This window comes from Macrotis lagotis, chromosome 7, assembly GCF_037893015.1.
Source record: "Macrotis lagotis isolate mMagLag1 chromosome 7, bilby.v1.9.chrom.fasta, whole genome shotgun sequence".
Lineage (NCBI taxonomy): Eukaryota > Metazoa > Chordata > Mammalia > Peramelemorphia > Peramelidae > Macrotis > Macrotis lagotis.
The window spans coordinates 14,236,606-14,259,449 of NC_133664.1; the positions used below are offsets into that span (position 1 = coordinate 14,236,606).

General features: G+C 40.3%; 1 protein-coding gene and 1 long non-coding RNA gene across 9 annotated transcripts in view; one reads left to right on the forward strand and one right to left on the reverse strand.

Moving 5' to 3' along the window:
- LOC141494375 (uncharacterized) overlaps positions 1–7,664 on the reverse strand; it is a 15,166-nt gene extending 7,502 nt beyond the window's left edge. The window contains exons 1-2 of the long non-coding RNA XR_012470422.1: positions 7,561–7,664; positions 3,150–3,343 (exon numbers count right to left, since the gene is read on the reverse strand). This is a non-coding gene — a long non-coding RNA (uncharacterized LOC141494375). The remainder of the gene's footprint in view (positions 1–3,149; positions 3,344–7,560) is intronic.
- STK31 (serine/threonine kinase 31) overlaps positions 499–22,844 on the forward strand; it is a 78,417-nt gene continuing 56,071 nt past the window's right edge. For 4 of the 8 annotated variants that reach the window (XM_074195479.1, XM_074195482.1, XM_074195475.1 and 1 more), the window contains exons 1-10: positions 1,736–1,797; positions 2,069–2,115; positions 2,199–2,251; positions 4,212–4,310; positions 5,071–5,145; positions 8,666–8,824; positions 12,985–13,331; positions 14,228–14,402; positions 17,974–18,089; positions 19,453–19,612. In XM_074195479.1, coding sequence (XP_074051580.1) covers positions 2,088–2,115; positions 2,199–2,251; positions 4,212–4,310; positions 5,071–5,145; positions 8,666–8,824; positions 12,985–13,331; positions 14,228–14,402; positions 17,974–18,089; positions 19,453–19,612 — 1,212 coding nt within the window. In that variant the 5' untranslated portion in view covers positions 1,736–1,797; positions 2,069–2,087. Of the gene's footprint in view, positions 637–681; positions 735–1,735; positions 1,798–1,976; positions 2,116–2,198; positions 2,252–4,211; positions 4,311–5,070; positions 5,146–8,665; positions 8,825–12,984; positions 13,332–14,227; positions 14,403–17,973; positions 18,090–19,452; positions 19,613–22,844 lie in introns of those variants that run through there. The other 4 variants (XM_074195481.1, XM_074195480.1, XM_074195476.1 and 1 more) reach the window with 4 other exon arrangements.

The following is a 22,844-nucleotide window of genomic DNA, read 5'->3' on the forward strand; positions in this document are numbered from 1 at the left end:
AGGCCGCGGCTGCCCGCCCTGTGCCCCTGGGCCGCGATGCGCGCGGGGAGGCCAGCAGGCCCTGCAGCCTAGCCTTTGCCCAAAGCTGCAGGAAATGAGCCCAATCAGTCGGGGCAGCGCCCGCCTTTTAACCCGGAACCGCTTGTCTCCGCCCCCGCCCCGGGCGCATGCGGGGGGGAGGGGCGGCCCGCGGGGCCTCTCGGCACCGCCTCCCCTCGGTCACCACGGAGACGGGCCCCGCCCCGCCCCGGCCCCGCGCCACCTGCCCTTCCCGCCTCCCGAGGGCCGGGCCACAGCGCGCAGGCGCGGGGGCGGGGCGCGCGAGGCGCGAGGTGCGAGGCGCGGGGGCGGGGCGCGGTCACGTGGGGGGGCGGCGCGAGGCGCGGGGGCGGGGCGCGCGAGGCGCGAGGCGCGGGGGGGCGGGGCGCGCGAGGCGCGAGGCGCGGGGGCGGGGCGCGCGAGGCGCGGTCACGTGGGGCGGCGCGCGCCGGGCGGCGGGGGAGGGGCGGCTGTGGTGCCGCGCCCGGGGCCGCGGGGGCGAGGGCGAGGAGAGGAGCCCGGGCCGGGCCGCGCCGAGGGGCCGCCGATGGACCCAGGCCCCGCCGACCAGGGACCAGCCCAGCTCCGGGCCCAGAGGTTGGTGGCCCGGGCCGGCCCGCGAGGGGGCCCCGGGCGCCCCGGCGGTTCCAGCTGCGCGGGCCGGGCCGCCCCGCCCGCCCCGGCGCCGTTGGATGGTTTGTGGAGGGGCTTCGGAGGAGCAGGCGCCCCCCGAGCGCGGGCCTGGGGTGGGGGGCGGCGGGGCCCCGCCTCGACAGCGGAGGGTGTAAGCAGATGAGGAAACCGAGGCCCGGCCGCGGAGGGGCCCCCCGGACCCCCGCCCTAGATGGCGATACTGTTATAAAAATATTCCAAGATAGAATCGGGGCGCTGGGACCCCGGCCCGGCCCGGCCGCGCCCGACCCCCAGCTTCGCCGCCGCTAGCCGGCGGGTGCCCGCGGCCCGGCCCGGGAGCCCCGGGAGCCCCGGGGAGCCGCCGCCTTCCCAGAACCTTTAACCGCCCGCCGGGCCGGGGCCGGGGTCGGGGTCCCGGGCCGGGGTCCCCGGGGTCCCGGGGGGAGGCGAAGGGGCTGCAGTTGGCCCAAGCCTTCGCGCCTGTCGGAGCGGCCTCGGCCCGGGCGCTGTCTCGGGACCTGTTCAGAGGCTTCACGGGACAATGTGGCCCAGACTGCCTTGGTTTTGGGGGTGACTCACGATTGGGTCCCCAGTGGTCATTCACATTCATTTCAGAAGCATGAACTAATAGGAACACTGATTTTTTTTTCTCATGAGGCAGTCCGTTATATTTGAGGAAAAATGGGGGCTATTGGATCCCTTTGGTATTGTTTGTGCGATTCCAAGATCTTTAATAATAAAGGTCCAAGCCATTCCAAAACAGTTTTCTTAGGTCATTGTGGAAATTGCCCTTCAGGTTTTTTAAGGATGCAATTTCTTTGGGAACCCACCACCGCGAGCTCGATTTTCAGTAAGATTAGCTATTTAACCAAGTGGCTTAGAACATTTTCTTTACAACCAGCCCAAGGCAGTGGAAGCCCCGGCATCCTGCAGTGGGGTGAGGAAGTGGGTGCTTTGGAGGCTGGGTGGGTTCCAGGGCCCCGTGGATGGCCGGACGGAGCCCAGCGAGCCGCCCTGCCCCGGGCCCGGCCTCCTCCCTTTCATCGCTCTTTCTTTATTGCAGAAGAAGCAGCCACATATCCATCTGGTGGGGTCATGGCCAGACCTAGTCCCTGCTTTCCTGTGGTAAAGGGGCCTGGGAGGCCTCTGGGAGGGGGGTTAGGGGAGGGGGAAGCCTACGGTGGTTAAAGATGGGGGAATTTCAGGCACATCAAAGATCACAGGTTGGAATTCTGCCTCTGTAATCTTGGGCAAGCCATAAACCTTCTCTGGGCCTCTGTTTTTTTCATCTGTAAAAATGAAAGGGTTGGTCTGGATTGCTACGGAGGTGTTTCTTCAGGGTCTCAATCTATGATCCCATGATCATTACCATATTCAAGGTATTGAATAATTTTAGTTTTTCAGGGGCGGTCAACATGGATGAAGACGTAACCTATAATAAAGGTACTGACAATACAAATTCTTGTGTTTAAGAGCGAGTTAATGTTGAGTCACTTGTGATTTTTTTCCTGTCATCCTGGTTTCAGTTGAGGATGTGGTTGGAAGTCATGTAGAAGATGCGGTCACATTTTGGGCACAGGTAAAAATACCATCTTGTGTAATTTTGTGTAATCAAAAATATGGGGGTCACTCATTATCTTAAACCATTAACCTTTATTGAATAAGGCAGTGTCAAAGACAATTGGTATGGGGCAGCTGAATGACTCAGTATAATAGAACACCAGCCTCAATTCCTTTCTAGCTGTGGACCTTGGGCTACTCACTTAATCCCAATTATCTGGGGAAAAAAATTCATATTAAAGACATATTATACTGGCCTCTGATTTGAATACCATAATACTTTAGAGAGCCAAAGTACATGAAAGTCACTACTAGAGTCTCAGGCGATAACATTAATAGGGAAAAACACAAGATATTGTGTTAGGGATAAAAGAATTGACTTCATAGTCACAAGTAGGAGTGGGGGAATCATGTCTAAAGAGGAGTTTGAAAAAGATTTGGAGGTTTTAGTAGACACTAAATGGAATATGAGTTAGCAGTGTGATCTGGCAGCCTAGGAAGTGATTACATTCTTTGGTTTATTGTGTCTGGATCACAGGAGTTATTCCAATTATATTGTACCCACTCTGACCTTTCTGGTTTAGTTCTGGATGCCACTTTGAAAGGCTTTGAGTTCATGCCATTTAATAACTGATTGAAGAAACTAGAGATGTTTAGCTTGGAGAAAAAGACTTGAGAGAGGAAAGGTTAGGACTTAGTACCTGTCTTTAGGTATCCCAAGGGATGTCACAAATAAAAGAGTTGTTCTGTTCATTACTGCTACAGATTGCTTCTCTGATTTGGTAGAACCTAGGGTCACCTAGTGCTCTAAAGATTAGGAATAATGTATGGATTGGTACAAAGAATTTATACTCAAAGTAAAGGAATATTTACTCTTAAGATCTTTTTAAGTGCAATGGATTGGAGTATCTCCTTACCTTCATGCAAAGTGGATGGCCATTTGTTGAAGATGTACAAGGAATTTTCTTTAAGAGTCTTAGCTGATCTAGAAGCCTTGAGTTCCCTCTTGCTTTGGAACTGGTGGGATTTGGAATTTGGAATTGCTGAGCATCAAGGAATGCACAACTCTGGTAGTGTTTCTTTATCAGTGAGATTGGATTCCAGGTATCTCCTGGAGGCAGAAAGGGAGTTTCTCGTTAATCCATGGATTTTTATCTTAAACTTAATGTCCTCAAGCAGCTTAATGATAGATCATTAATGGGTTCTTGAGGAATTTCCAAGAAATAGGTTTTTCATCCTCATCTCATGGAATATCCTGTTAAGGGAAGCTTCTCATCACTATAGAGAAATCTGATCTATTATGTAAAGTCCCCCAAATCTTTAGAGAACAAATTGTTTTTATTTTAGTTTGGTTCTAGTCTCCTTTGTTGTGCATCACTCTGGCATGGAGATGATCCTAGTTTTTCCACAATCAAGGTGCAAAGCCTACAGGGTCTGACAGATCTTATCCCAAAGGTTCAAAAGTGGGGATCAGATAACCAACCATTTGGAATCTGAGGGATAGACTAACTCAATTCAGAGGGGCTGATCGCTAGGTTCCCTAACAGGAGCTAGAATTTTTTTTGACCACACCAAATCATGAAGACTTTTTTTTTTTTTTTTTTTAGCTTTTTGCAAGGCAAAATGGGGTTAAGTGGCTTGCCCAAGGCCACACAGCTAGGTAATTACTAAGTGTCTGAGACTGGATTTGAACCCAGGTACTCCTGACTCCAGGGCCTGTGCTTTATCCACTGTGCCACCTAGCTGCCCCAATCAGGAAGACGTTTCACCAAATTGTAGAAACAATCCGTGGCAGTGGGGGGAATACTCATGCCAATGAAATTGTGGATTCTAGAGGAAAAATAGTTTAAAAATTGCCCTAAGACTTAAAGTGGCAGAAAATAAAGCTGTCCACACACAAACCTGTTGGAATATAGTTAACACTTTTATCTCTTGCTTTCATTCTTTCTTTTGATTCCATGCCATTTATCCTTTCTTAGAGCATCAATAGAAATCGTGATATTGTGAAGATAGGTTGTGCTCTGGCTGAAGTTTGTCCTCAGTCCAATTCAGTTTTTGGGAATCCTGACTTAAACAAGGTGAGCCATTCTTTGCTGTTATTAGTCTATTCAGTCTTTGTACTCTTATTTTTCCTTTTTTTGGTCTCTATATGGAGTTATATTTTCTTAATTTCTAGAGTTTATAGTACATTTTTGATATTTGGTAAGAAATATATGTTTAAGAACCTGTATGAACTGCAATTTTAGTAAATTTATACAGCTCTAAAAGTTACATTATAAATGCTTAAAAGAGAGGATATAATTTAGAATATCCTAAAGAAGGAAGTGGTATGACTAGAAACTTTAACCATGTATATATTTTGCTGGATCTGATTTCTGGGGATGAATATGCCCTCCTAGCATGTAGAAAGCAGTTATGAAAGAGCTAGCTAAATGAATAATCTGCTATAAGGGCTTTTAACATAATTTACTATGCACAAATTAATATATTAGTGAAGAATGTCAATCTTTCTTGGATATAACTCAAGTTCTACAATTAGACTTGTTGACATCTTCTAGGGTAAAAAACCTGTAGCCATTCATACCTTGACTTTCATTCTATTTAACAGTATTTTATTTTAAGGTTACTCAACAAAGAATCTTTAAAAGATGTTCCAAAAGTGTTAGTGCCCTTTTAAGACTTTGGAGCCTCCCTGACTGCTGTGTCCACATTAATTCTGTCTCCTGATAGAAGAGCAGCTTCTAGAAAATGAGGCTTTTCACATTTTTAAATGTTGTCTTCCAAAAGTCACTTATTGCTTATAACTTGACAATTTTGCTTCACTGTTCTCTTTTGCAGATTTATGCTGGGTTGTTTTCTGAAGATAAGTGCTGGTACAGATGTAAAGTGCAGAAAGTCATCAGTGATGAAAAGGCAGGCCCCACATACTAAACTCTTTTGCTTTTTTGAAATATGAACCCTAGGATACAAAACTGGAGGGTTTTTGAGGGTCGTCAGTAGTGGGGGGTTGCTGCATGTTGGAGAAAGCTTCTGTGATTGAATTTTGGAAGTTATTCAGTAGTAGAAAGTCCCTTTGTGTCTCTTAGATGTGGACAGTTAATGGAGAGACAGAAGGAATATGATCTCGAGCAAGGCATCTAAGCTCTCTGGGCCTTCATTTCTTTATCTTCTGGGAAATGGGGAATTAAAACTAAAATCTTTGGGGTCCTTTGTCCCTCCTATTTGATAATGGTATAACCCCTAGAACGAGCCCTTCTGGCTCACAGTAATGAGTCTAGCAAGCACTCATGAGTGAACACCAAGACCATCGAGATGGGGAAATAGACCTTGCCCTCCAAGAGTTTGCATTTTATTAGAGACATAGAAGGCAGACACAGCTAAGTAAATGCAAAGTAATTTGGGAAGCAAAAAAACATTAACAGCAGTCGGGGGGGGGGGGTGTCATGGGAGGGTGATCATGGGAGGAGGGGATTCTTGGAACCAAGCCTGAGCTAAGCAGTGAAAGAAGAGACGCTTCCTGAGGAGCAGAAGCAAGGGGAAGGAGTGTATCTGGAGCTTGGGGGTCTGGGTTTACTGCCTCACACTTTTATGCTGAACTGTGATGTGGGGAGCAAGGCTAGAAAAAAGTGTAACAGAAGCAGCTGGTGGAGGGGCCTGAAATAGCTGACTTGAACTGGTAGAATAGTGATTGGACTGTTCCCAAGCATAGTCCTTTGCTGTTAATTGATTAAAGTAGTTTCTATTTTAGTTTCCATATTATTGGTTCCTCAGAGCTTAGTGCCTTTAAAGGTGGTGTTAAAGAAAAACAGTGAAAGTAAATTCCAATGATAAACTTGTGGAATTGATTTTTGGAGAATTTAAATAAAATTAACTGTATTTTGAAAGATCAGTGATTTAGCCAAGTTTCTGGAGGCAAAAAGTTGCACAAAATTGCATATGAGTTCTATGAAGGGTCTAGAGTATAACTGATCATATTTGGGACTGGGAAAGAAATATTGCTCTTATTTTTTCCTGTTCCTGCTCTCTTTCCCTTTTTGTAATATGACAATAACAATTCCTTTCTTTGAACTGTTCTGTCCTCCTTTGACTCCTGGTATACATCTATCTCCTGATTCTCTTCCTAACTACATGTTCATTCTTTCTTGGTATGCTTTATTAATTAATCATATGCATCTTGCCCAGTAAATATGTGTGGTCCCTAGGGTTCTTAGTTCCTCCTTGTCTCCTCATATTCTTTCTCTTGGTCTGCTCATTAGCTCTTTTGAGTTTCAAATATCAGCTCTGTGTAGGATTTAGAGATTCAGCCCATATCTCTCTGAACCTCCAATCCTGCACCACTACCTGTATCTATCTGCTTGCTGGACAAGCTATCCTGCAGAATCTGAAATATAACATATTCCAAAATAGAATTCCTATTTATTCTCATAGTCACTCTCTTTTTTCTTTCTCTTTTCCTCTTGTGACTAGAATTAAACTACTTGGATGTTGGCTCTTTGCTGCTTATCTTTTCTGTCACAGTTTCTCTGTTTTTTTTTTTTTTTTTTTTTTTTTTTTTTTTTTTTTTTTTTTTTTTAGGTTTTTGCAAGGCAATGGGGTTAAGTGGCTTGCTGAAGGCAACACAGCTAGGTCATTATTAAGTGTCTGAGGCTGGATTTGAACTTAGGTCCTCCTGACTCCAGGGCTGGTGCTCTATCCACTGCGCTACCTAGCCACCCCCACAGTTTCTCATAAGGTACTTTGAAGGGCAATCAAATTAGTTAATATACTTAAAGCACTTAGCAGAGTTACTAATTAAAAGATGACATAGTGGATAGACCCTGGAGTCAGGAAGGTTCATTTTTGTAAGTTCAAATATGGCCTTCGATATTCAGTAACTGCGTGACTGAACAAAATGGGATCACGAAGAAGTGAACTGAACAACAACTTCATATTAAATAAATGCTTGATTCTTTGTCCCTTCCCTTCTTAAGTTTCCCTAATTTTTTTTTTTTTTTTTTGCCAAGGGCGCCCTTCTGTTCCTGATCACCAAAGTTTATGACTTGGATGTTGTCCCTATCTCTCTACTCTTCTGGGTCCTCTTTACTGAATGAGCTGCAAGTCTTGTCAGTCTTCCTCCCCAACAATTTTCATGCATATCCTTTGTATTTATGGTTACTTAAGGCTCTTTTCTCTAATCTAGGCTACTGCAATAGCTTCCTCATTTGTCTCCCTACTTCCATCTTGTCTGTCATAGACATCACCTATATAGCTGCTCAATACATTTTCCAAATGCATAACTTTGACCATGTCATTTCCCTTCCTCAAGTATCTTCATTGGCTTGCACTTACCCCAGCACAAAATTTAGACTTATCTGTTTGTTGTGTGGTTCCCAGTCACCTTTTTTTAAAAATTCAGTTTTATTACGTAATATTCTTCCTCTTTGTTCTGGTCAAGTTGGTCGTCTTGTTCTTAACATGCAGGTTCTTTGTCGTTGGCACAAGTGGTCTTTCATAATGGGAGTGTGCTTCCTTTGTTCTCCATCATTTAGAATCTTGAAGGCATAACTCAGATGCCACCTTCTATTTGAGACCTTCAGGATATCTTCCTCCTTTTCCCCTCCTCCATACTCTTACTCTTGGAATTATTTTGTCTGTGCTTCATATTTTGTTTTGTATCCCTAGACTGTTAGGTACTTGAGGGCAGGATGGGTTGTGTTTTTTTTTTTTTTTTGTCTATGTATTTCTAGCATCTTAACTCAGGGTTTTTAATGAGATAGGGTTGCATTTCCTTTCCTCTTTCCTTCTCCCTTAAAAGTGACACACTTGCTCCCACCTTGAAGTAAAGAATGCAGACTTAAGCCACTTGACATTAGAAGTAGGAGGTAGATGTGAAATTCTTGGGCCTGTGCATTGTTAAAATGTTTGAAGGATCAAATTAAAAAACTTGTATTTAAAATTCAAACAAATATTGTCTGAAGAATTATTTTCTTGGGCCTCGATTTCATTTATTTCAAAGTTTTAGCAGAACTCCTTAGCAATCTTAGCTTCATTTCTTTTTTTTTTAGGTTTTTTTTTTTTTTTGCAAGGCAAATGGGGTTAAGTGGCTTGCCCAAGGCCACACAGCTAGGTAATTATTAAGTGTCTGAGACCGGATTTGAACCCAGGTACTCCTGACTCCAAGGCTGGCGCTTTATCCACTATGCCACCTAGCCGCCCGCTTAGCTTCATTTCTAAAAGCATTTAGTGCTTGGCCTGCAGTAAGTGCTTAGTAAATGATTTGGCAATTTTGAGAGAATGTGGCACATGATTTATTATGAAGTTTACGAGTAGTTGATAGAATGGAAACATAAATATGTTCCTAAGTAATAATTGAATTTTTCTCTTGGGACTGCAGCTAAACTAACCTGGATTTTGGCCCTACTGTTTCTATTGTTCCTTTATGTTTCTCTCACAGTGTCTGGTAAGGTACATTGACTATGGAAATACAGAGATTCTAAATCGCTCTGAAATTGTTGAGATTCCTTTGAATCTACAGTTTCCTGATGTAGCCAAAAAATATAGACTCTGGGGACTACAGATTCCTTCCGGACAAGAAGTAACTCAATTTGACCAGGCAAGTAATCCTCACTTTTTAAGATTGTATGTGATTGAATGAATGAGTTTTTAAGTGTTGAAGCCCTTTCCTTGGAAAAGGGACAAATAGGATAGTGGGTAAATCTCAGTGAAATAAGAGTATGTTAAATCTTGCTAATTTAGAAAGATTAGTCTGAATGTTTGGAAATTATGAATTACAAATGAATTTAAGAGAATTATGATCTTAAAGGGAAGTGACTCTAGTTCCAGTTTGACTATCGGATATCAAGAGTTTGCAGTATCTAGGAGGTCTTCAAAAGCAAAAACTCTAATCTGAAGTGGTGAGCACGTTAAACTCAACATACTCAAGTTGGACAAAAATATAGAAAGAGGAAAGCACACTATGAAGGGTAGAATGCTGGATAGTGCTGGCTTGGAGTTGGAAGATTTTGTTCTAATTTGTCCTTTTGACTCTTTACAGCTCTATGACATGGAACAAAACACTAAAGTTTATTTGCTGAATCAAAGTTATTGTAATATTTAAAAAATTTAATTTCATTTTTCTTCAAGGGTCACATTCTCTTGTCCCTTGTCCCATTTGGAATGCAAGAATATTTAAACAAAGCCCATTAGAAACCTTTATAGTGAAGCATGACACATTGCTCCAATAGCTATATTAAATTAAAGGGATGTAGGGGATAGTTCAGGCTGCACTCTGAATCCATGGGTAGCATAAGTTATGAGGTTGGGATGGATTTTTATCAAATATCAGAAATTTATCATGAATATGTCCTAAGGGTTTGAAATAGACAACTTTTATTGTAAAAAAGGTCTAGAGTGTACTTGTTTATAATCTTGAAGTGATTTTGCAAATAGTAGAGCTGCAAAGAAATCAGTTGTTCTGATTTGCAAAGCCACGAAAACTGAATCCTCTTAAGAATTTCAAGCTTTTTCACTTGTCTTTCCTCTTCATATCTCAAATTCAAAGTTAGGAGAACCTGAATCAATGAGATTTGGGGATTGGCAGACTCTCACATTTTCAAGCTGTGGTTGCAAATACAGTGGGTCTTAACTATAATCTAACTTATTCATTTTTTTTAGACTTTTATTGTTATGACATTTAACCCAAGGAAGAAGAGAATAAATTTCAGATGTGTGTTCTCTTTTAACTTCCCACCAACTCTGTTTTTTGCAGTAATAATTGTGCTTTTTGAGTGATAAGAAATTACATGCTTATTTGCTTTGGGATTTCATTTTACTTAGCAAATATTTTTGTCAACAGTAATTTAATTGAAATTATAATACACAAAAATTAAAATTCCTGGTACCTGTAATTAACTCTTGCAGGTGTTTTGTGTACAAAGCTTCTCAACAGTCATTAGAGGAAACGTTTTTTCTATGCTGAATTGAGTCCGGTCTAGATGAAAATAGCTGTTCCAATGTGATTGTAAGCTTAAATGACAATATACAATCTTTAATATTTTGATAGTGAAGGGTTTAAAAGCAAAGCCTTAATTACTTTAAAAAATCTGATTGTATGAGTGTATACTTGTTTCTACCATACATACATATATTTGGAATCATGGAGTTTTGGAACTAGAGGAGATTTCTTAGGTATTCTACCCTTATTTTATTGATCTCATATGAGGAAACTGGTTCAAGCAATAACTTTTTCTTCCATATAATGCAGAGAAAATCTGTGAACTTGAGTGTCATGGAAAAAAAATGTTAGTTGTTTTATTTTTTTCTCAAGTGAGCAATGCCAGATTAAAACTCATCTTCATGGATCTCTGATTTCTCCTTAGTCTTGTAGCAGTTATATAAAATGAAGCATACAAAAAGGCCTGGATCTTTAAGGAACTTCCTTTCTAAATTAGACAGGACATGTGGGGATGGGTCATGAGGTTTACCAATGGTGACCTTTTAAAGACATAAGTAAATATAAGTAAATTCTCTCTTATTCAGACTAAATAAATTATCTAAAATATAGCAACTAGTGGAGAAATAAAATTGGAGCAAAAGCAATATCAGCAGAGGAAAAAAAAAGAAGAAAGGTGGGTGTAGAGTAGGAATAGAGGGAGGAGAATGTCTCTTTAGTCTTGAGGGCTCTGCCTAGCATCAGTCATTTTGGCCACTTTTGTAGGAGGAGTTATGACCAATTGGCCAGCATCCCTGTGGAATTGCTCTAGGTTTGGCATCTAGGAAAGAAAGTTATAGTCACTGAAAGAACTTCAGATATCATCTAATTAACTCATGCCTCAGTTATAATTTATAACTGTAGTGTGATCATCTAGCTTTTGAAAGGCATCTTGTAAAGGAGGATACTGTTGCTTCTTGAGGCAGCTTGTTTTGACTTTGAGCAACTGTTAGACAACTCTTAGAATTTTTTCCTTGTTGTGGTAGATATTAATACCTTCTCTTCTTAGGGAGCTGATTTTTTTCCTTTAGGATTTTTTTGCAAGGCAATGGGGTTAAGTGGCTTGCCCAAGGCCACACAGCTAGGTCATTATTAAGTGTCTGAAACTGGATTTGAACTCAGGTACTCCTAATTGAGGCATTTAAAATGTAGAACATCTGAGTTACCTAAAAAAAGTACATTTATTTGAATTTTGTAGAAATTGTTATAATTCAGTAGTTGTATACATGAGAAAGAACTCAGTTATTTCTTAAATAAATGTTTTGTGTGGGATGGCTAGCTGGTACAGTGGATAGAGCACCAGTCCTGGAGTCAGGAGTACCTGAGTTCTATTTTCATCCTTCTTCTAACCTCAAAAGGAGGCAGCTGACTACAGTCTAGAGTTAGAAGCCATATTTAGGGGGAAAAAAGAAAGAACTCTTAGTTCCTGCCCAAGAAAGCATATGCTGGAACCCCACAATGGCACAGATACTTTATGATCTGTGTGGCCTTGGCAAGCCACTTAACCCCATTTGCCTTGCTAAAACCTAAAAAAAATTGTTTTGTGTGTTCTTATACCAGTATCTTATGGTGGGATCACTGAAGTTCTTTTAGTGAGTGATGGTGAATTAGAAGTGCTTGTCTTTTGTGGTGGGGGGAGTATTGGGATGAAAATCCACTTATAGCCATGTTACTTAAGATGGGTAATTTAACTGTGCAAACTATTATTAGTTGCAAACTTCCCATCTATAGCCATGGTACTTAAGGTGGGCAAACTATTATTACCTGCAAACTTTAATCGCAGGTAGAAATTAGACCTCTCAGAATATTAAAGGAATTTAAAAATTCTTTGGGAGCAAAACTTCTTTTTTTCTTTTTTTAAAAATTAATTTATTGTTCCAATTATATGTAAAAGACAATTTTCAACATTCATTTTTGTATCAGTTCTTTTTTTTTTTTTTTTTTAGGTTTTTGCAAGGCAAACGGGCTTAAGTGGCTTGCCCAAGGCCACACAGCTAGGTAATTATTAAGTGTCTGAGACCAGATTTGAACCCAGGTACTCCTGACTCCAGGGCCGGTGCTTTATCCACTATGCCACCTAGCTGCCCCCAACATTCATTTTTGTGAAGTTTTCTTCCTCTTAATCTTCTTTCTCCCCCCCCCCCCATAGCAAGCCATTTGATATGGTTATACTTATACAATTATGTTATACATATATCCATATTAAACACGATATAAAAGAAGAATCAGAACAAAAGGGAAAAACCACTAGAAGGAAAAAAGCAAATTTGGAAAAGTGAAAATAGTCTGCTTCAGTCTGCATTTAGATTTTATAGTTTTTTCCCTTTGGATACATATGGCATTTTCTGTTCAAGTCTTTTAGAACTGTCTCTGATATCATGGTTGATCATCACACAGTATTGCTGTTAAAGTGTAAAATGTGCTCCTGGTTTTGCTCATTTTACTCAGCATCAATTCATATAAGTCCAGGTTTTTCTGAGATATGCCTGCTCATAGGTTTTTGAAGAACAATTATATTCTGTGACATCCATATACCAGAAGCTGTTCAGCCATTCTCCAATTAGTGGACATCCCTTCAATTTCCAATTATTTGCCACCACAAAAAGGGCTGTTATGAAATTCTTGTACACATAGGTCTGTTTTCCTTTTTTATAATCTCTTTGAAATACTGACCTAGTAGGTGATATAATCAGTTTGCTTCAAGTTCCAAGTTCTATGACTGGCCTCAAGAAGATGTACTTAGATGGAATTTAATGATCCTTCTTTTTCCTTTCTTATCCTAGGGCAGATCATTTTTGGGGAGCTTGATTTTTGAAAAGGAAATAAAAATGCGCCATAAAGCAACATACCAGGATGGCACAATTGTTGCTCAGGCCGAGTATGGTAACGTGGATATTGGGGAAGAAGTGGCCAAGAAAGGGTATGCTGAAAAATGCAAACTCCCTTCCAACAATAATAATCCTGAGGAGAAGAAAACAGACCCTGGCCAGGTTGGCCTTGGGAACCTCAAGAGCCCTATTCCCCTATGGGGACATAGGCCCAACCCGTCAGCATTCACCAGGCCAAAGAGCCGTTTCAATGGGCGTATGGTTCCTGACCTAAAGACAAAAAGTCTTGTTACATTCCCAAAGTAAGTCTTTGGTGGGAAGGGTCTGGTTTTTCCCAAGAATAGTGTCCCCTAGAGGATAGGCTTTGGGTCATAATGAAATGATACAGGGTTCTGGACCTTGCAGTGCCTCTGAATTTCTGACTTGACACTAGATTCATTTTCCACTTCATAGCCTTTAATTGCTGATGACCAGTCCAGAAGGCCTCATCAGAGAGATGATGAGTGATGTGGGAGGTTCTAGGAATGAGGAACTTTCATAATGACAGTTCTTACAATTCTATAATTTATTTAAAAAGACCACTAAACTTTTAATTGCAAAGGCAGATGTAGAAATGGTCTTTTGGAATTTTCTTCCTATTTTTTAAAAAATAAAATTATAGGCATGATTTGTGCTCATTTGCCAATTTTTCCTTGGGGGGAAAAACAAATTATTGAACCTTTAATGGTACATATAATGTGGAGAAATGAAGGACTCTTGAAAAGTACTTCTATTTATGAAATTATGATTCATTTTGAAGCAGAAGCCTGGCTTGACATGGCACTTCAGGGTAGTGTTCTCTTGGAGACTCCACCAGTGCTAGCTTTTGGTCTCCAGTTTCATTAATGATGGAGTCCAGAGTAGAACTACTTTGTGTTGTGTTACTATGAGGTTCTTATATATGTTCCTAGGGAAGGAATGAATGGAGGCAGCTGTTAACTTTGTGGTTTTGTTTTTTTATAGTATGATTTTTTTAGCCCTAGATTTTAGTCATTCTTTTCTCCCCAGGTGTCAATGTGTCTATTCTAGTTACTGTTCAGAATGGGTCAATCACAATCTCAAGTGTTGTTGTGGGCAAAATTGAAGAAATATCTTTCACTGGGTTTGAACATTGGGATGAATTTCCTTTTGTTCTGCTGTTTCTTACTCATTTTAACAGGGAAAGGTTAGCTGTTGGTGACTTTAATTTGGGATCAAATGTCAGCATGGAAAAAATCAAGCAGGACCAGAAGCTAATCGAAGAGAATGAAAAGCTTAAATCGGAAAAGGAGGCCCTTCTTGAGAATTACAGAGAGTTGGAGTTGAAGGTGGAGCAGACTTCTCTGGAGCTGCAGGTATGGCCTGGACATCTCTGCCCTTCCCCTTTCCTCCCTTGTATTCCTTTGAAAGACCTGCCTCAAGGCTGGTTCAGTTTTCTTAGGAGTTTGTGGACAGCCCACTCTTCTCTTTCTATTTTCATCCTTCTTCTAACCTCAAAAGGAGGCAGCTGACTAAAGTCTAGAGTCAGAAGTCATATTTAGGGGAAAAAAAAGAAAGAACCCTTAGTTCCTACCCAAGAAAGTATATGCTGGAACCCCACAATGGCACAGATACTTTATGATCTGAGTTAAGTAGAAACTGAATCCTACATCATAGATTTCTTTTTTTTTCCTTTTAGTTTTTGCAAGGCAGTGGGGTTAAGTGGCTTGTCCAAGGCAACACAGCTAGGTAATTATTAAGTGTCAGAGGCAGGATTTGAACTCAGGTACTCCTGACTCCAGGGCGGGTGCTTTATCCACTGTGCCACCTAGCCGCCCCTACATCATGGATTTCTTGAGAGGATTTTGTAAAAATTTTCTAAGGGAAATTATGTTAGGCTTTTCAGGTTGAACTTGGTTAAAGAGAAAATACTTGGAATCCTCCAGTAATGGAATAAATCTAGAAAAATTATAGAGCTTCATGGATTTGTTGAGGAGCACAGTCTACTTTGGAGAAACAAAGGGAGACCTGACTTGAATTTCTTTTCTTTTTTTTTTTAATTCTGAACTTAAGAAATAAAGCAAAATGGAATAGAAAAAAAAAAGATTGTGCTTGAAACTGCAGATCTATTATGTGCAACTTGCTATTCCTTTTAAAAATACAACCCCCATGGCCACCATTCATTAGATACAAATATGCGTGTATATATGTATATATGTACCTATCACAGTTCTTTCTCTGAATGCAGATAGCATCTTTCATTATATATCTTTTGTGTTTAACTTGGGTTTTTATAATAGAATAGTTAGCTCAAAGTTGTTCTTAAAATGAAGTTGCTGGTACTATATACCAGTACTATATACCAACCTTACTTTTCAAAGTTTTTTATTGAATCAGTATACAATATATTTGCCATTTCAGTAATAGCTCTGCCATAGCTTGGCATAAAATATATTTGCTATAGAGTCTGCATAAAATTGACTTGTGGGCCACATCTTGGACAGCCAGTTGTATATAGCATTTTCTTGGTTCTGCTCATTTCACTCTTAATATTGTGCAAGTTTTTTCTATGTTTTTCTAAAATCATTGAGATCATCATTTCATATATCAGAGTAGTATTCCATCTCAAACATACACCATAACTTGTTTAGCCATTCTCCAATTGATGGGCATAACCACAGTTTTCAATTTTTTGCTACCACAAAGAGAGCTGTTATAAATATGTGAAAACCTGTGAGTTCTTTTCCTTTTTTTCTAGTCACCATGGTGAAACAGATCTGACTAGGTCAAAGGGTATAGCAGATGAATAACTCTTTGGCCATAATTCCAGATCATTCTCCAAAATGGTTAGATCAGCTCACAGTGCCATCAACAGTAATTAGTGACCCAATTTTTCTGCATCTCCTCCAACATTTCTCATTTTCCCTTCTATCATTTTAGCCAATTTGATAGATATAAAATGATATCTCAAGGTTGTTTTTTAATTTTTTTGCACTTCTCTATTCAATGATGATTTACAGCATTTTTATAATTAATTTTTTTTGTTTTTGGTTTTGTTTTTTTGGGTTTTTGCAAGGCAAATGAGGTTAAGTGGCTTGCCCAAGGCCTCACAGTTAGGTAATTATTAAGTGTCTGAGACCGAATTTGAACCCAGGTACTGCTGACTCCAGGGCCAGTGCTTTATCCACTGTGCCACCTAGCCACCCCACTAAATTGTTTTTAATTTTAATTTCATTTGATGTTTATATATTTGACCATTTATCAGTTGGGAAATGACTAATATTCTTATAGATTTGACAAAGTTCTTTTTATATTTGAGATTAAGAGACCTTTATCTGAGGAACTGTCTATAAAGTTTTTCCGCCAGTTTTCTACTCTTCTTCTGATCTTGGGCTGTCTTGGTTTTATTGGTACAAAATCTTATTTTAAGGTAATAAAAATTATCCATTTTCACCTCATGATGCTCTTAGCTCATTTTTATTCATAAATGTTTATCCATAAACCTGATAGGTAATATGTTCCATGTTCTTCAATTTTTTTCTTGTAATATTTCCCTTTATATCTAGGTCTTGTATCCATTTTGACCTTATTGTTAAATGGTGTAAGATATTAATTAGTCTATGCCCAATTTCTGTTATTCTATTTTCTAGCTTTCTCAATAATTTTTACCAAATAATGACCTGTTTCAAATAACTTAAGTCTCTACACTTGTGAAATATAGATTACTATACTCCTGCTGTTGTAAATTGTATTGTTTTACTCTGTTCTGTTGATCTGCTTTTCTTTTTCTTATCCAGAACCAGATGGTTTTGATTATTACTGCCAAACCTTTCTCTTTTACTTTTTTCATTATCTTCTTTGATGTTCTTGGCCCTTGTTCTTCCAAATCTGACTTGTAAGTTTTTATTACTAGTTTTTATTAATATTAAATGTTAATGATTTGATTTCAGTGTACATTTTAATGTAAAAATGTGATCTATCATTTCTGTATACTAGAGCCAGGTGGTATAGTGGATAGAGCACTGACCCTGGAGTCAGGAGGACCTGAGTTCAAATTCATTCTCAGACACTTGACACATATGTGTGACCTTGGGCAAGTCACTTAGCCCCGACTGCCTTGCATCCAGGACTGTTTTCCAGGCGTCCTGATTCATATCTGGCCTCTGGACCCAGATGGCTCTGGAGGAGAAAGTAAGACTGGGGACTTAGCACCCTCCCCCCTCCCCCATTCAAATCCAATTCATGCACTTGTCATGGCATCATCTCCCTGATGTCATGGTCTTTCATGGGAAATAAGGACAAACATCATCAACATCATCACATTATCATTAGAGTTGAAATCTGTAAGGTAGCTCTGGAAATCTTGAAAAAATGCTGCTTTGTTAAAAAAAATAGCACTTAAAGTAAACTTTTCATTTTCTTGAACAGATGTTAGTTATATCAGCTACTCAGACCTGCTTCTGGGCTGCCTTCTGTTAGTTGGTAAATGATGCTATAATCTTAATTTCAACATCAAGGTAAAGCTTCTGTGAAAAATAATATAACATGTTCCAGAGCTAAATATAAATGATTTAATATTACTAATGCCATTGCTTTCTTTATTCTAGAAAATCCAGTGTGGACAATAATTTGGAATGATCTAGGCAGGGAAATTGTGCCTGCTCTATATGAGGGAAATAGTTCATTTCCTCTGGTTCTATAAGTTTGTGTAGAACTCCTGGGGAAGATGAAACTTTAGAGTTCTGTCTGAGAGCAGATTCCTATGTCAGGAAGAAAATTATCTGAAAACGAAGACACTGCTGCCCTGTGCCAGAGGGCTCATGCTGGCATCCCAGCCTACTCCAGATGGGGTTTTTGTTTTTAAACGATAACCCCCCCCTCCAATCACTTGAGCTTTAGAATTGGATTATCCTGCCACTCACTGACACATATTTTTCCTTTTTTCAGCGAGCAAAGGCTACTTCCTTGGAACTGAGTAAACATTTGGAAAAGACACTGCATACCCATGTTGGGACAAGAATGAAGAGTCTTGCTGGGAAGGTTGAAATATTGAAAGAAGTGCGGTAGGTGAAGTTACTCTTTAAAAAATATAGGAAGATTCTCATTATATTTGGGTATTGTTATTATTCATGGGACTCCTGCTTTCTTTTGCTCATTTAAAAACCAAGAACAAACCAAAAAAACAAGATCTTTTTCCAGAAGCTGTAAAGAGAATTTGTATAATCTATCTTGGGCTCCCTTATGGGTGACAGATCTCATGATAGAGGAGCCCTTCTGGACACAGCAGGCTTGACTCTAGGATAGAGGGATAGGATTTGTCTTGCCTTTGGATTTCCAGTAACCCCCCCCCCCCAGAATTTACCTTGCATAAAGTAGGCAGTTAGATTCTTACCTGATTGGATGGTTTTTTAAATGATTTTTTAAAAAAATGGAAAAAAAATCTAAGAAGGAATGTTGCATTTTGGAGAATAAGAAATTGGATTTATAGACAGGAAAAGCTTGGGTTCTAAAGCCACCCCTTGAGTAATCTGGTTAAGCAGCCTAACTTCTTTATGGCTTAGGCACTTCTGTAGCAGTCCAGCTGCAAAGTCCTGGATGAGTTTGCATCTATTTAGCAATCCCCAAGAAGATGAAGTCATGGATTGCTCTCTCCAAATTGACAAAAAAACAGATTCTTTTTTGATTCAATATTAAAAAGTGAGAGGATTTATAGGTTATTCAAGAGATTATTAATGATTTAGTTTTATAAACCTGTATTCTATCCTTTAAAAAGATGGAGTTTTTAATTTAAAACAAACACCTCCTAGGCTGTTGTTTCTCTCCCATCCTCTCTGTCCTTTGGAAGCTGAGCTAGAAGAGGTTGGACATGTGTTGTCATCATGAGGAAAGGCCTTCCCTAGAAAAGCGGTGGCATACTGATGAAGTATAGAGGGGGTCCTGGATTTCAAAGCAGAGTTTGGGTTTTTAATTTTGTGAAGAAGAAATAACTGTTTAAGAGTGGAAAGTATAAGTAACCAGCCGTGAAGAGAAAAGAAGAACATGGAGAACTTAAATAAGTGAATTATTTACTATATTTTAGCTCTTAGTATTTATTTTGTTTATTTTTCCAATGACATGCATTGGTGGTTTTCAACAATCATTTTTTGCAAGGTTTTGAGTTTTACATTTTTCCCTCTCCTTCCTTTCCCTCCCCCTTCCCCGACAGAAAACAACCTAATATTAAGTTATACATTGTTTTAGCTCTTAGGAAGAATTGAAGTTTTTGTTTGGGTTAATGGGAAATATCTAGACTTTGTGAGAGCTTAAAACTTTATAGTTTATTGATTTTAAATGGTAATCATCTTTTCTGTTACGAGACTTCTGTTTTCTAAAAATTTGGTTTCCTTGTTTTGCTCCCTCTTCCTCTCCTACCCTCCCCATTAACAGGCGAGCAAACATCAATGTTCGTTGTGGAGATGACCTTTCTGATGCTGTCAAAGTGGTGGCAGAAGGTCACCTGGTCACACCATCTTCCTTAGAAGAGCTGGAGAAGATCTGGGAGGAATACAACTTGGCTCAAGAGAAGATTCAGATTTGTCAAAATGTGGTAAAGTGAACAGTTGGCTTTGTTTCTGGGTATGGGAATATAATAATGGAGTTGCTGTGTCCACTTTGGGTTGTTTTTGTATTTTGTTGTCTTTTAAGAGAGAGCAGGGGTCTGTACGGTTCATTTGGTCACCACAACCAAACCCTCATGGTAGGTGTAGTTGTATATATACAACATCTATGTTTGTTACCATTTTACATGTGAAGATCTTATGAAGTTGTGACTCTGGAAGTCCAGTGTCTTACTTTATGTCTCTAGTGTTACCACAAAAGTTTAAAAGCCTTTCTGGGTAAAAAGACACTTAATTTGTAAGATTGGGGAATGCCTTAAGGTACCACGTGACTAGAAATCAGAAGAGTTTTTGCCCAAAATCTCTTGATATCTTTGTGGACAAATGGGAAAATTGTAGACTTGTTGACAGGTAGATCCTTTCCTTAGGATGATGATTAATGGACCACTCTCAGGTTGGAGAGAGACTTCTAGTGCCCTTGGCCATCTTCTGTTTAAGTGTTAGCTTTGGTTTTCTTGAATAGAGAAAATGCTTATCACCTGGGCACATCTTGAAGCTGAGAAGGATAACTCATTGTTGAGTTTGGGTCTTTATCAATTATTCAGTCAACAGGCATTAAGTACCTGCTTGTACAGGTGCTAGGGATATTAAAGACAAAAAATAAAACTGTTGTCAATTATTAAAGATTTGGAGATTGAAGACAGAAGATTTAAGGTGAAAAGGAATTCAAAGCTCTCTGGAACTGCTCAGGATTTTATTGTGGCAAAATATTGTTACAAAGTACATTGGCCAAAATTAGTAAGAAAAGCAGCATGCTGAGAACAGACCAGGTGAAGTCAGAGAGAAAGAGAGAGAAGGCAGATTGGCCAATATGACCAGAAGGATAATGATCATTGTTGGAAGGGATGTGGGAAATCTGGGACACTATTACACTGTTGGTGGAGCTGTGAACTCATCCAACCCTTCTGGAGAGCTATTTGGAACTATGCCCAAAGGGCAACAAAAATGTGCATACCCTTTGACCCAGCAATACCACTACTGGGTCTGTACCCTGAAGAGATAATGAAAAAGGGTAAAAACATTACTTGTACAAAAATATTTATAGCAGCCCTGTTTGTGGTGGCAAAGAATTGGAAATCCAGTAAATGTCCTTCAATTGGGGAATGGCTTAGCAAACTGTGGTATATGTATGTCATGGAACACTATTGTTCTATTAGAAACCAGGAGGGACGGGATTTCAGGGAAGCCTGGAGGGATTTGCATGAACTGATGCTGAGTGAGATGAGCAGAACCAGAAAAACACTTGTACACCCTAACAACAACATGGGAGTGAGGATCAACTTTGAAGGACTTGCTCATTCCATCAGTGCAACAATCAGGAACAATTTTGGGCTGTCTGCAAAGGAGAGTGCCATCTCTATCCAGATAAGGAGCTGTGGAGTTTGAACAAAGTGCAAGGACTATTCCCTTTAATTTAGAAAAAAAGAGATATCTTATTGTCTGATCTTGTTACCTCTTAGACTTCTTTAAGGATTTGATTTCTCTCTCATCACACCCAATTTGGATCAAGGCACAACATGGAAACAAAGTAAAGACTGACAAAGTGCTTTCCGTGTGGGGGGGGTTGGGGAGGGAAGCAAGATTGGGGGGAAAATTGTAAAACTCAAATAATATCTTTAATAAAAATAAATTAAAAAAAAGAGAGAGAGAAGGGTAGGCAGCCATGGGGCTTGGTTTAACCTGGCCTCAGGGTGAGAGGCCCATGGTGCTCCATGTGAGTTAAAGACCCCATCCTTCTGGATGGGATCCTGAAAGAAACAAGAAAACTCAAAGGGGCGGCACTTTCTATTAAATATCCTTATATGTATGGTTGGACAGAGGGTGGCACTTGGGGAGTGGTCTTACACCTTGGGCTGGGTATCGTCTACTAGCAAACTATGTATTGATCCTTTCTGTCCCAAGGTGCTCAACCCTCAAGTTAAACATATCATTTTTCTGTCACACCAGTACCTAGGCCAAGGTTAAGTGAAAGGGAAAATGGGGGACAAGATAGAAATAAGTGTCCAGGGGAAGCAGGATCCAATCAATGGGGTCAGTTTACATCACAAGAGTGGGGAACCTCCATCCATTTAACAAGATTTAACAACATTTAAGATTACAGATTTTGTTTCTGCTATATTTATAATTTTTGACATCATTTCCCTGCATCAAAACAATTCTTGTCCTCAGTGAACTGACATTCTTTGGGGGAGATGACATTTCATGCTATCTATATATGCAAAAGATATTTAATGCAGTTTTTTAGGGGGAGCAAGGCATTAGTAGCTGAGTTCATATCTAGTTCATATGTAAAGCATGGTAGTTCAATTCTAAAGCAATGCTAGATCTGATCTTGGGAGGAGATGAGAGATTCTAAGTGCTGAGGTGAGGCACATGCATGGCCTGGGGACCAGAAGCTGACCTGGGATCTGTGTCTTTGCATGTGAGGCTCCAACAAGAAAGCCCAGAGCACAGGAGGGCAAGGTAGTGTAACCTGAGACTTGGGGGGGGGTTTGTATTGGATTCTGGTGTCAGTTGGAACCAGTGATGCTTCTTGAGCAGGGAAGCAGAGTATTCAGGGCAGAGAAGAACAATGATCACAATGGCCTCTCTATGGAGAGTGAACTTGAAAGGCGTGAGATTAGAGGTGGTGTGCAGGATTCCAGGCAAGGGGTCCTAGGGCTGTGTGACTACAGAGAAAGGGGATCAGTTCTAGTGAGATAGGACTTGAATGGACAGGATTTGGCAAGTGGCAAGTGGCTGAGAGAGAGGGAAGCCCTGAAGATGACACTTGGGAAGCTACAGGGACAGGAGAAATAGGAAAATTTAGAAGTGTATCGGAGGGGCTGCAGAGGGAAGTGATGAGGCATCTGTTTTGCCAAGGTGAGTGTGAGATGTGTCTGGGAAATGGAGCTGATGATCTGACTGGAGAGGAAGTTGGGGTCCAAGAGAGCCAAAAGAAACAAATAGCACCTGGGACTGAGCCTGTAACAATTGCACCAATTTATGAAAGCATTTGAAAGTTTGTCTGTCTCATCACTAGCGGCCTCAACTCTTCTCACTTGGTATTTCCTGATTATACCTTAAGCTTAACATATCTTTAGTCAGTCTTGTGGACTCCAAGAAAGGGAGTGCATGGTTGTTGGGAGCATCGGATGAGGTGCTTTTTGGAAAAGATTTTAG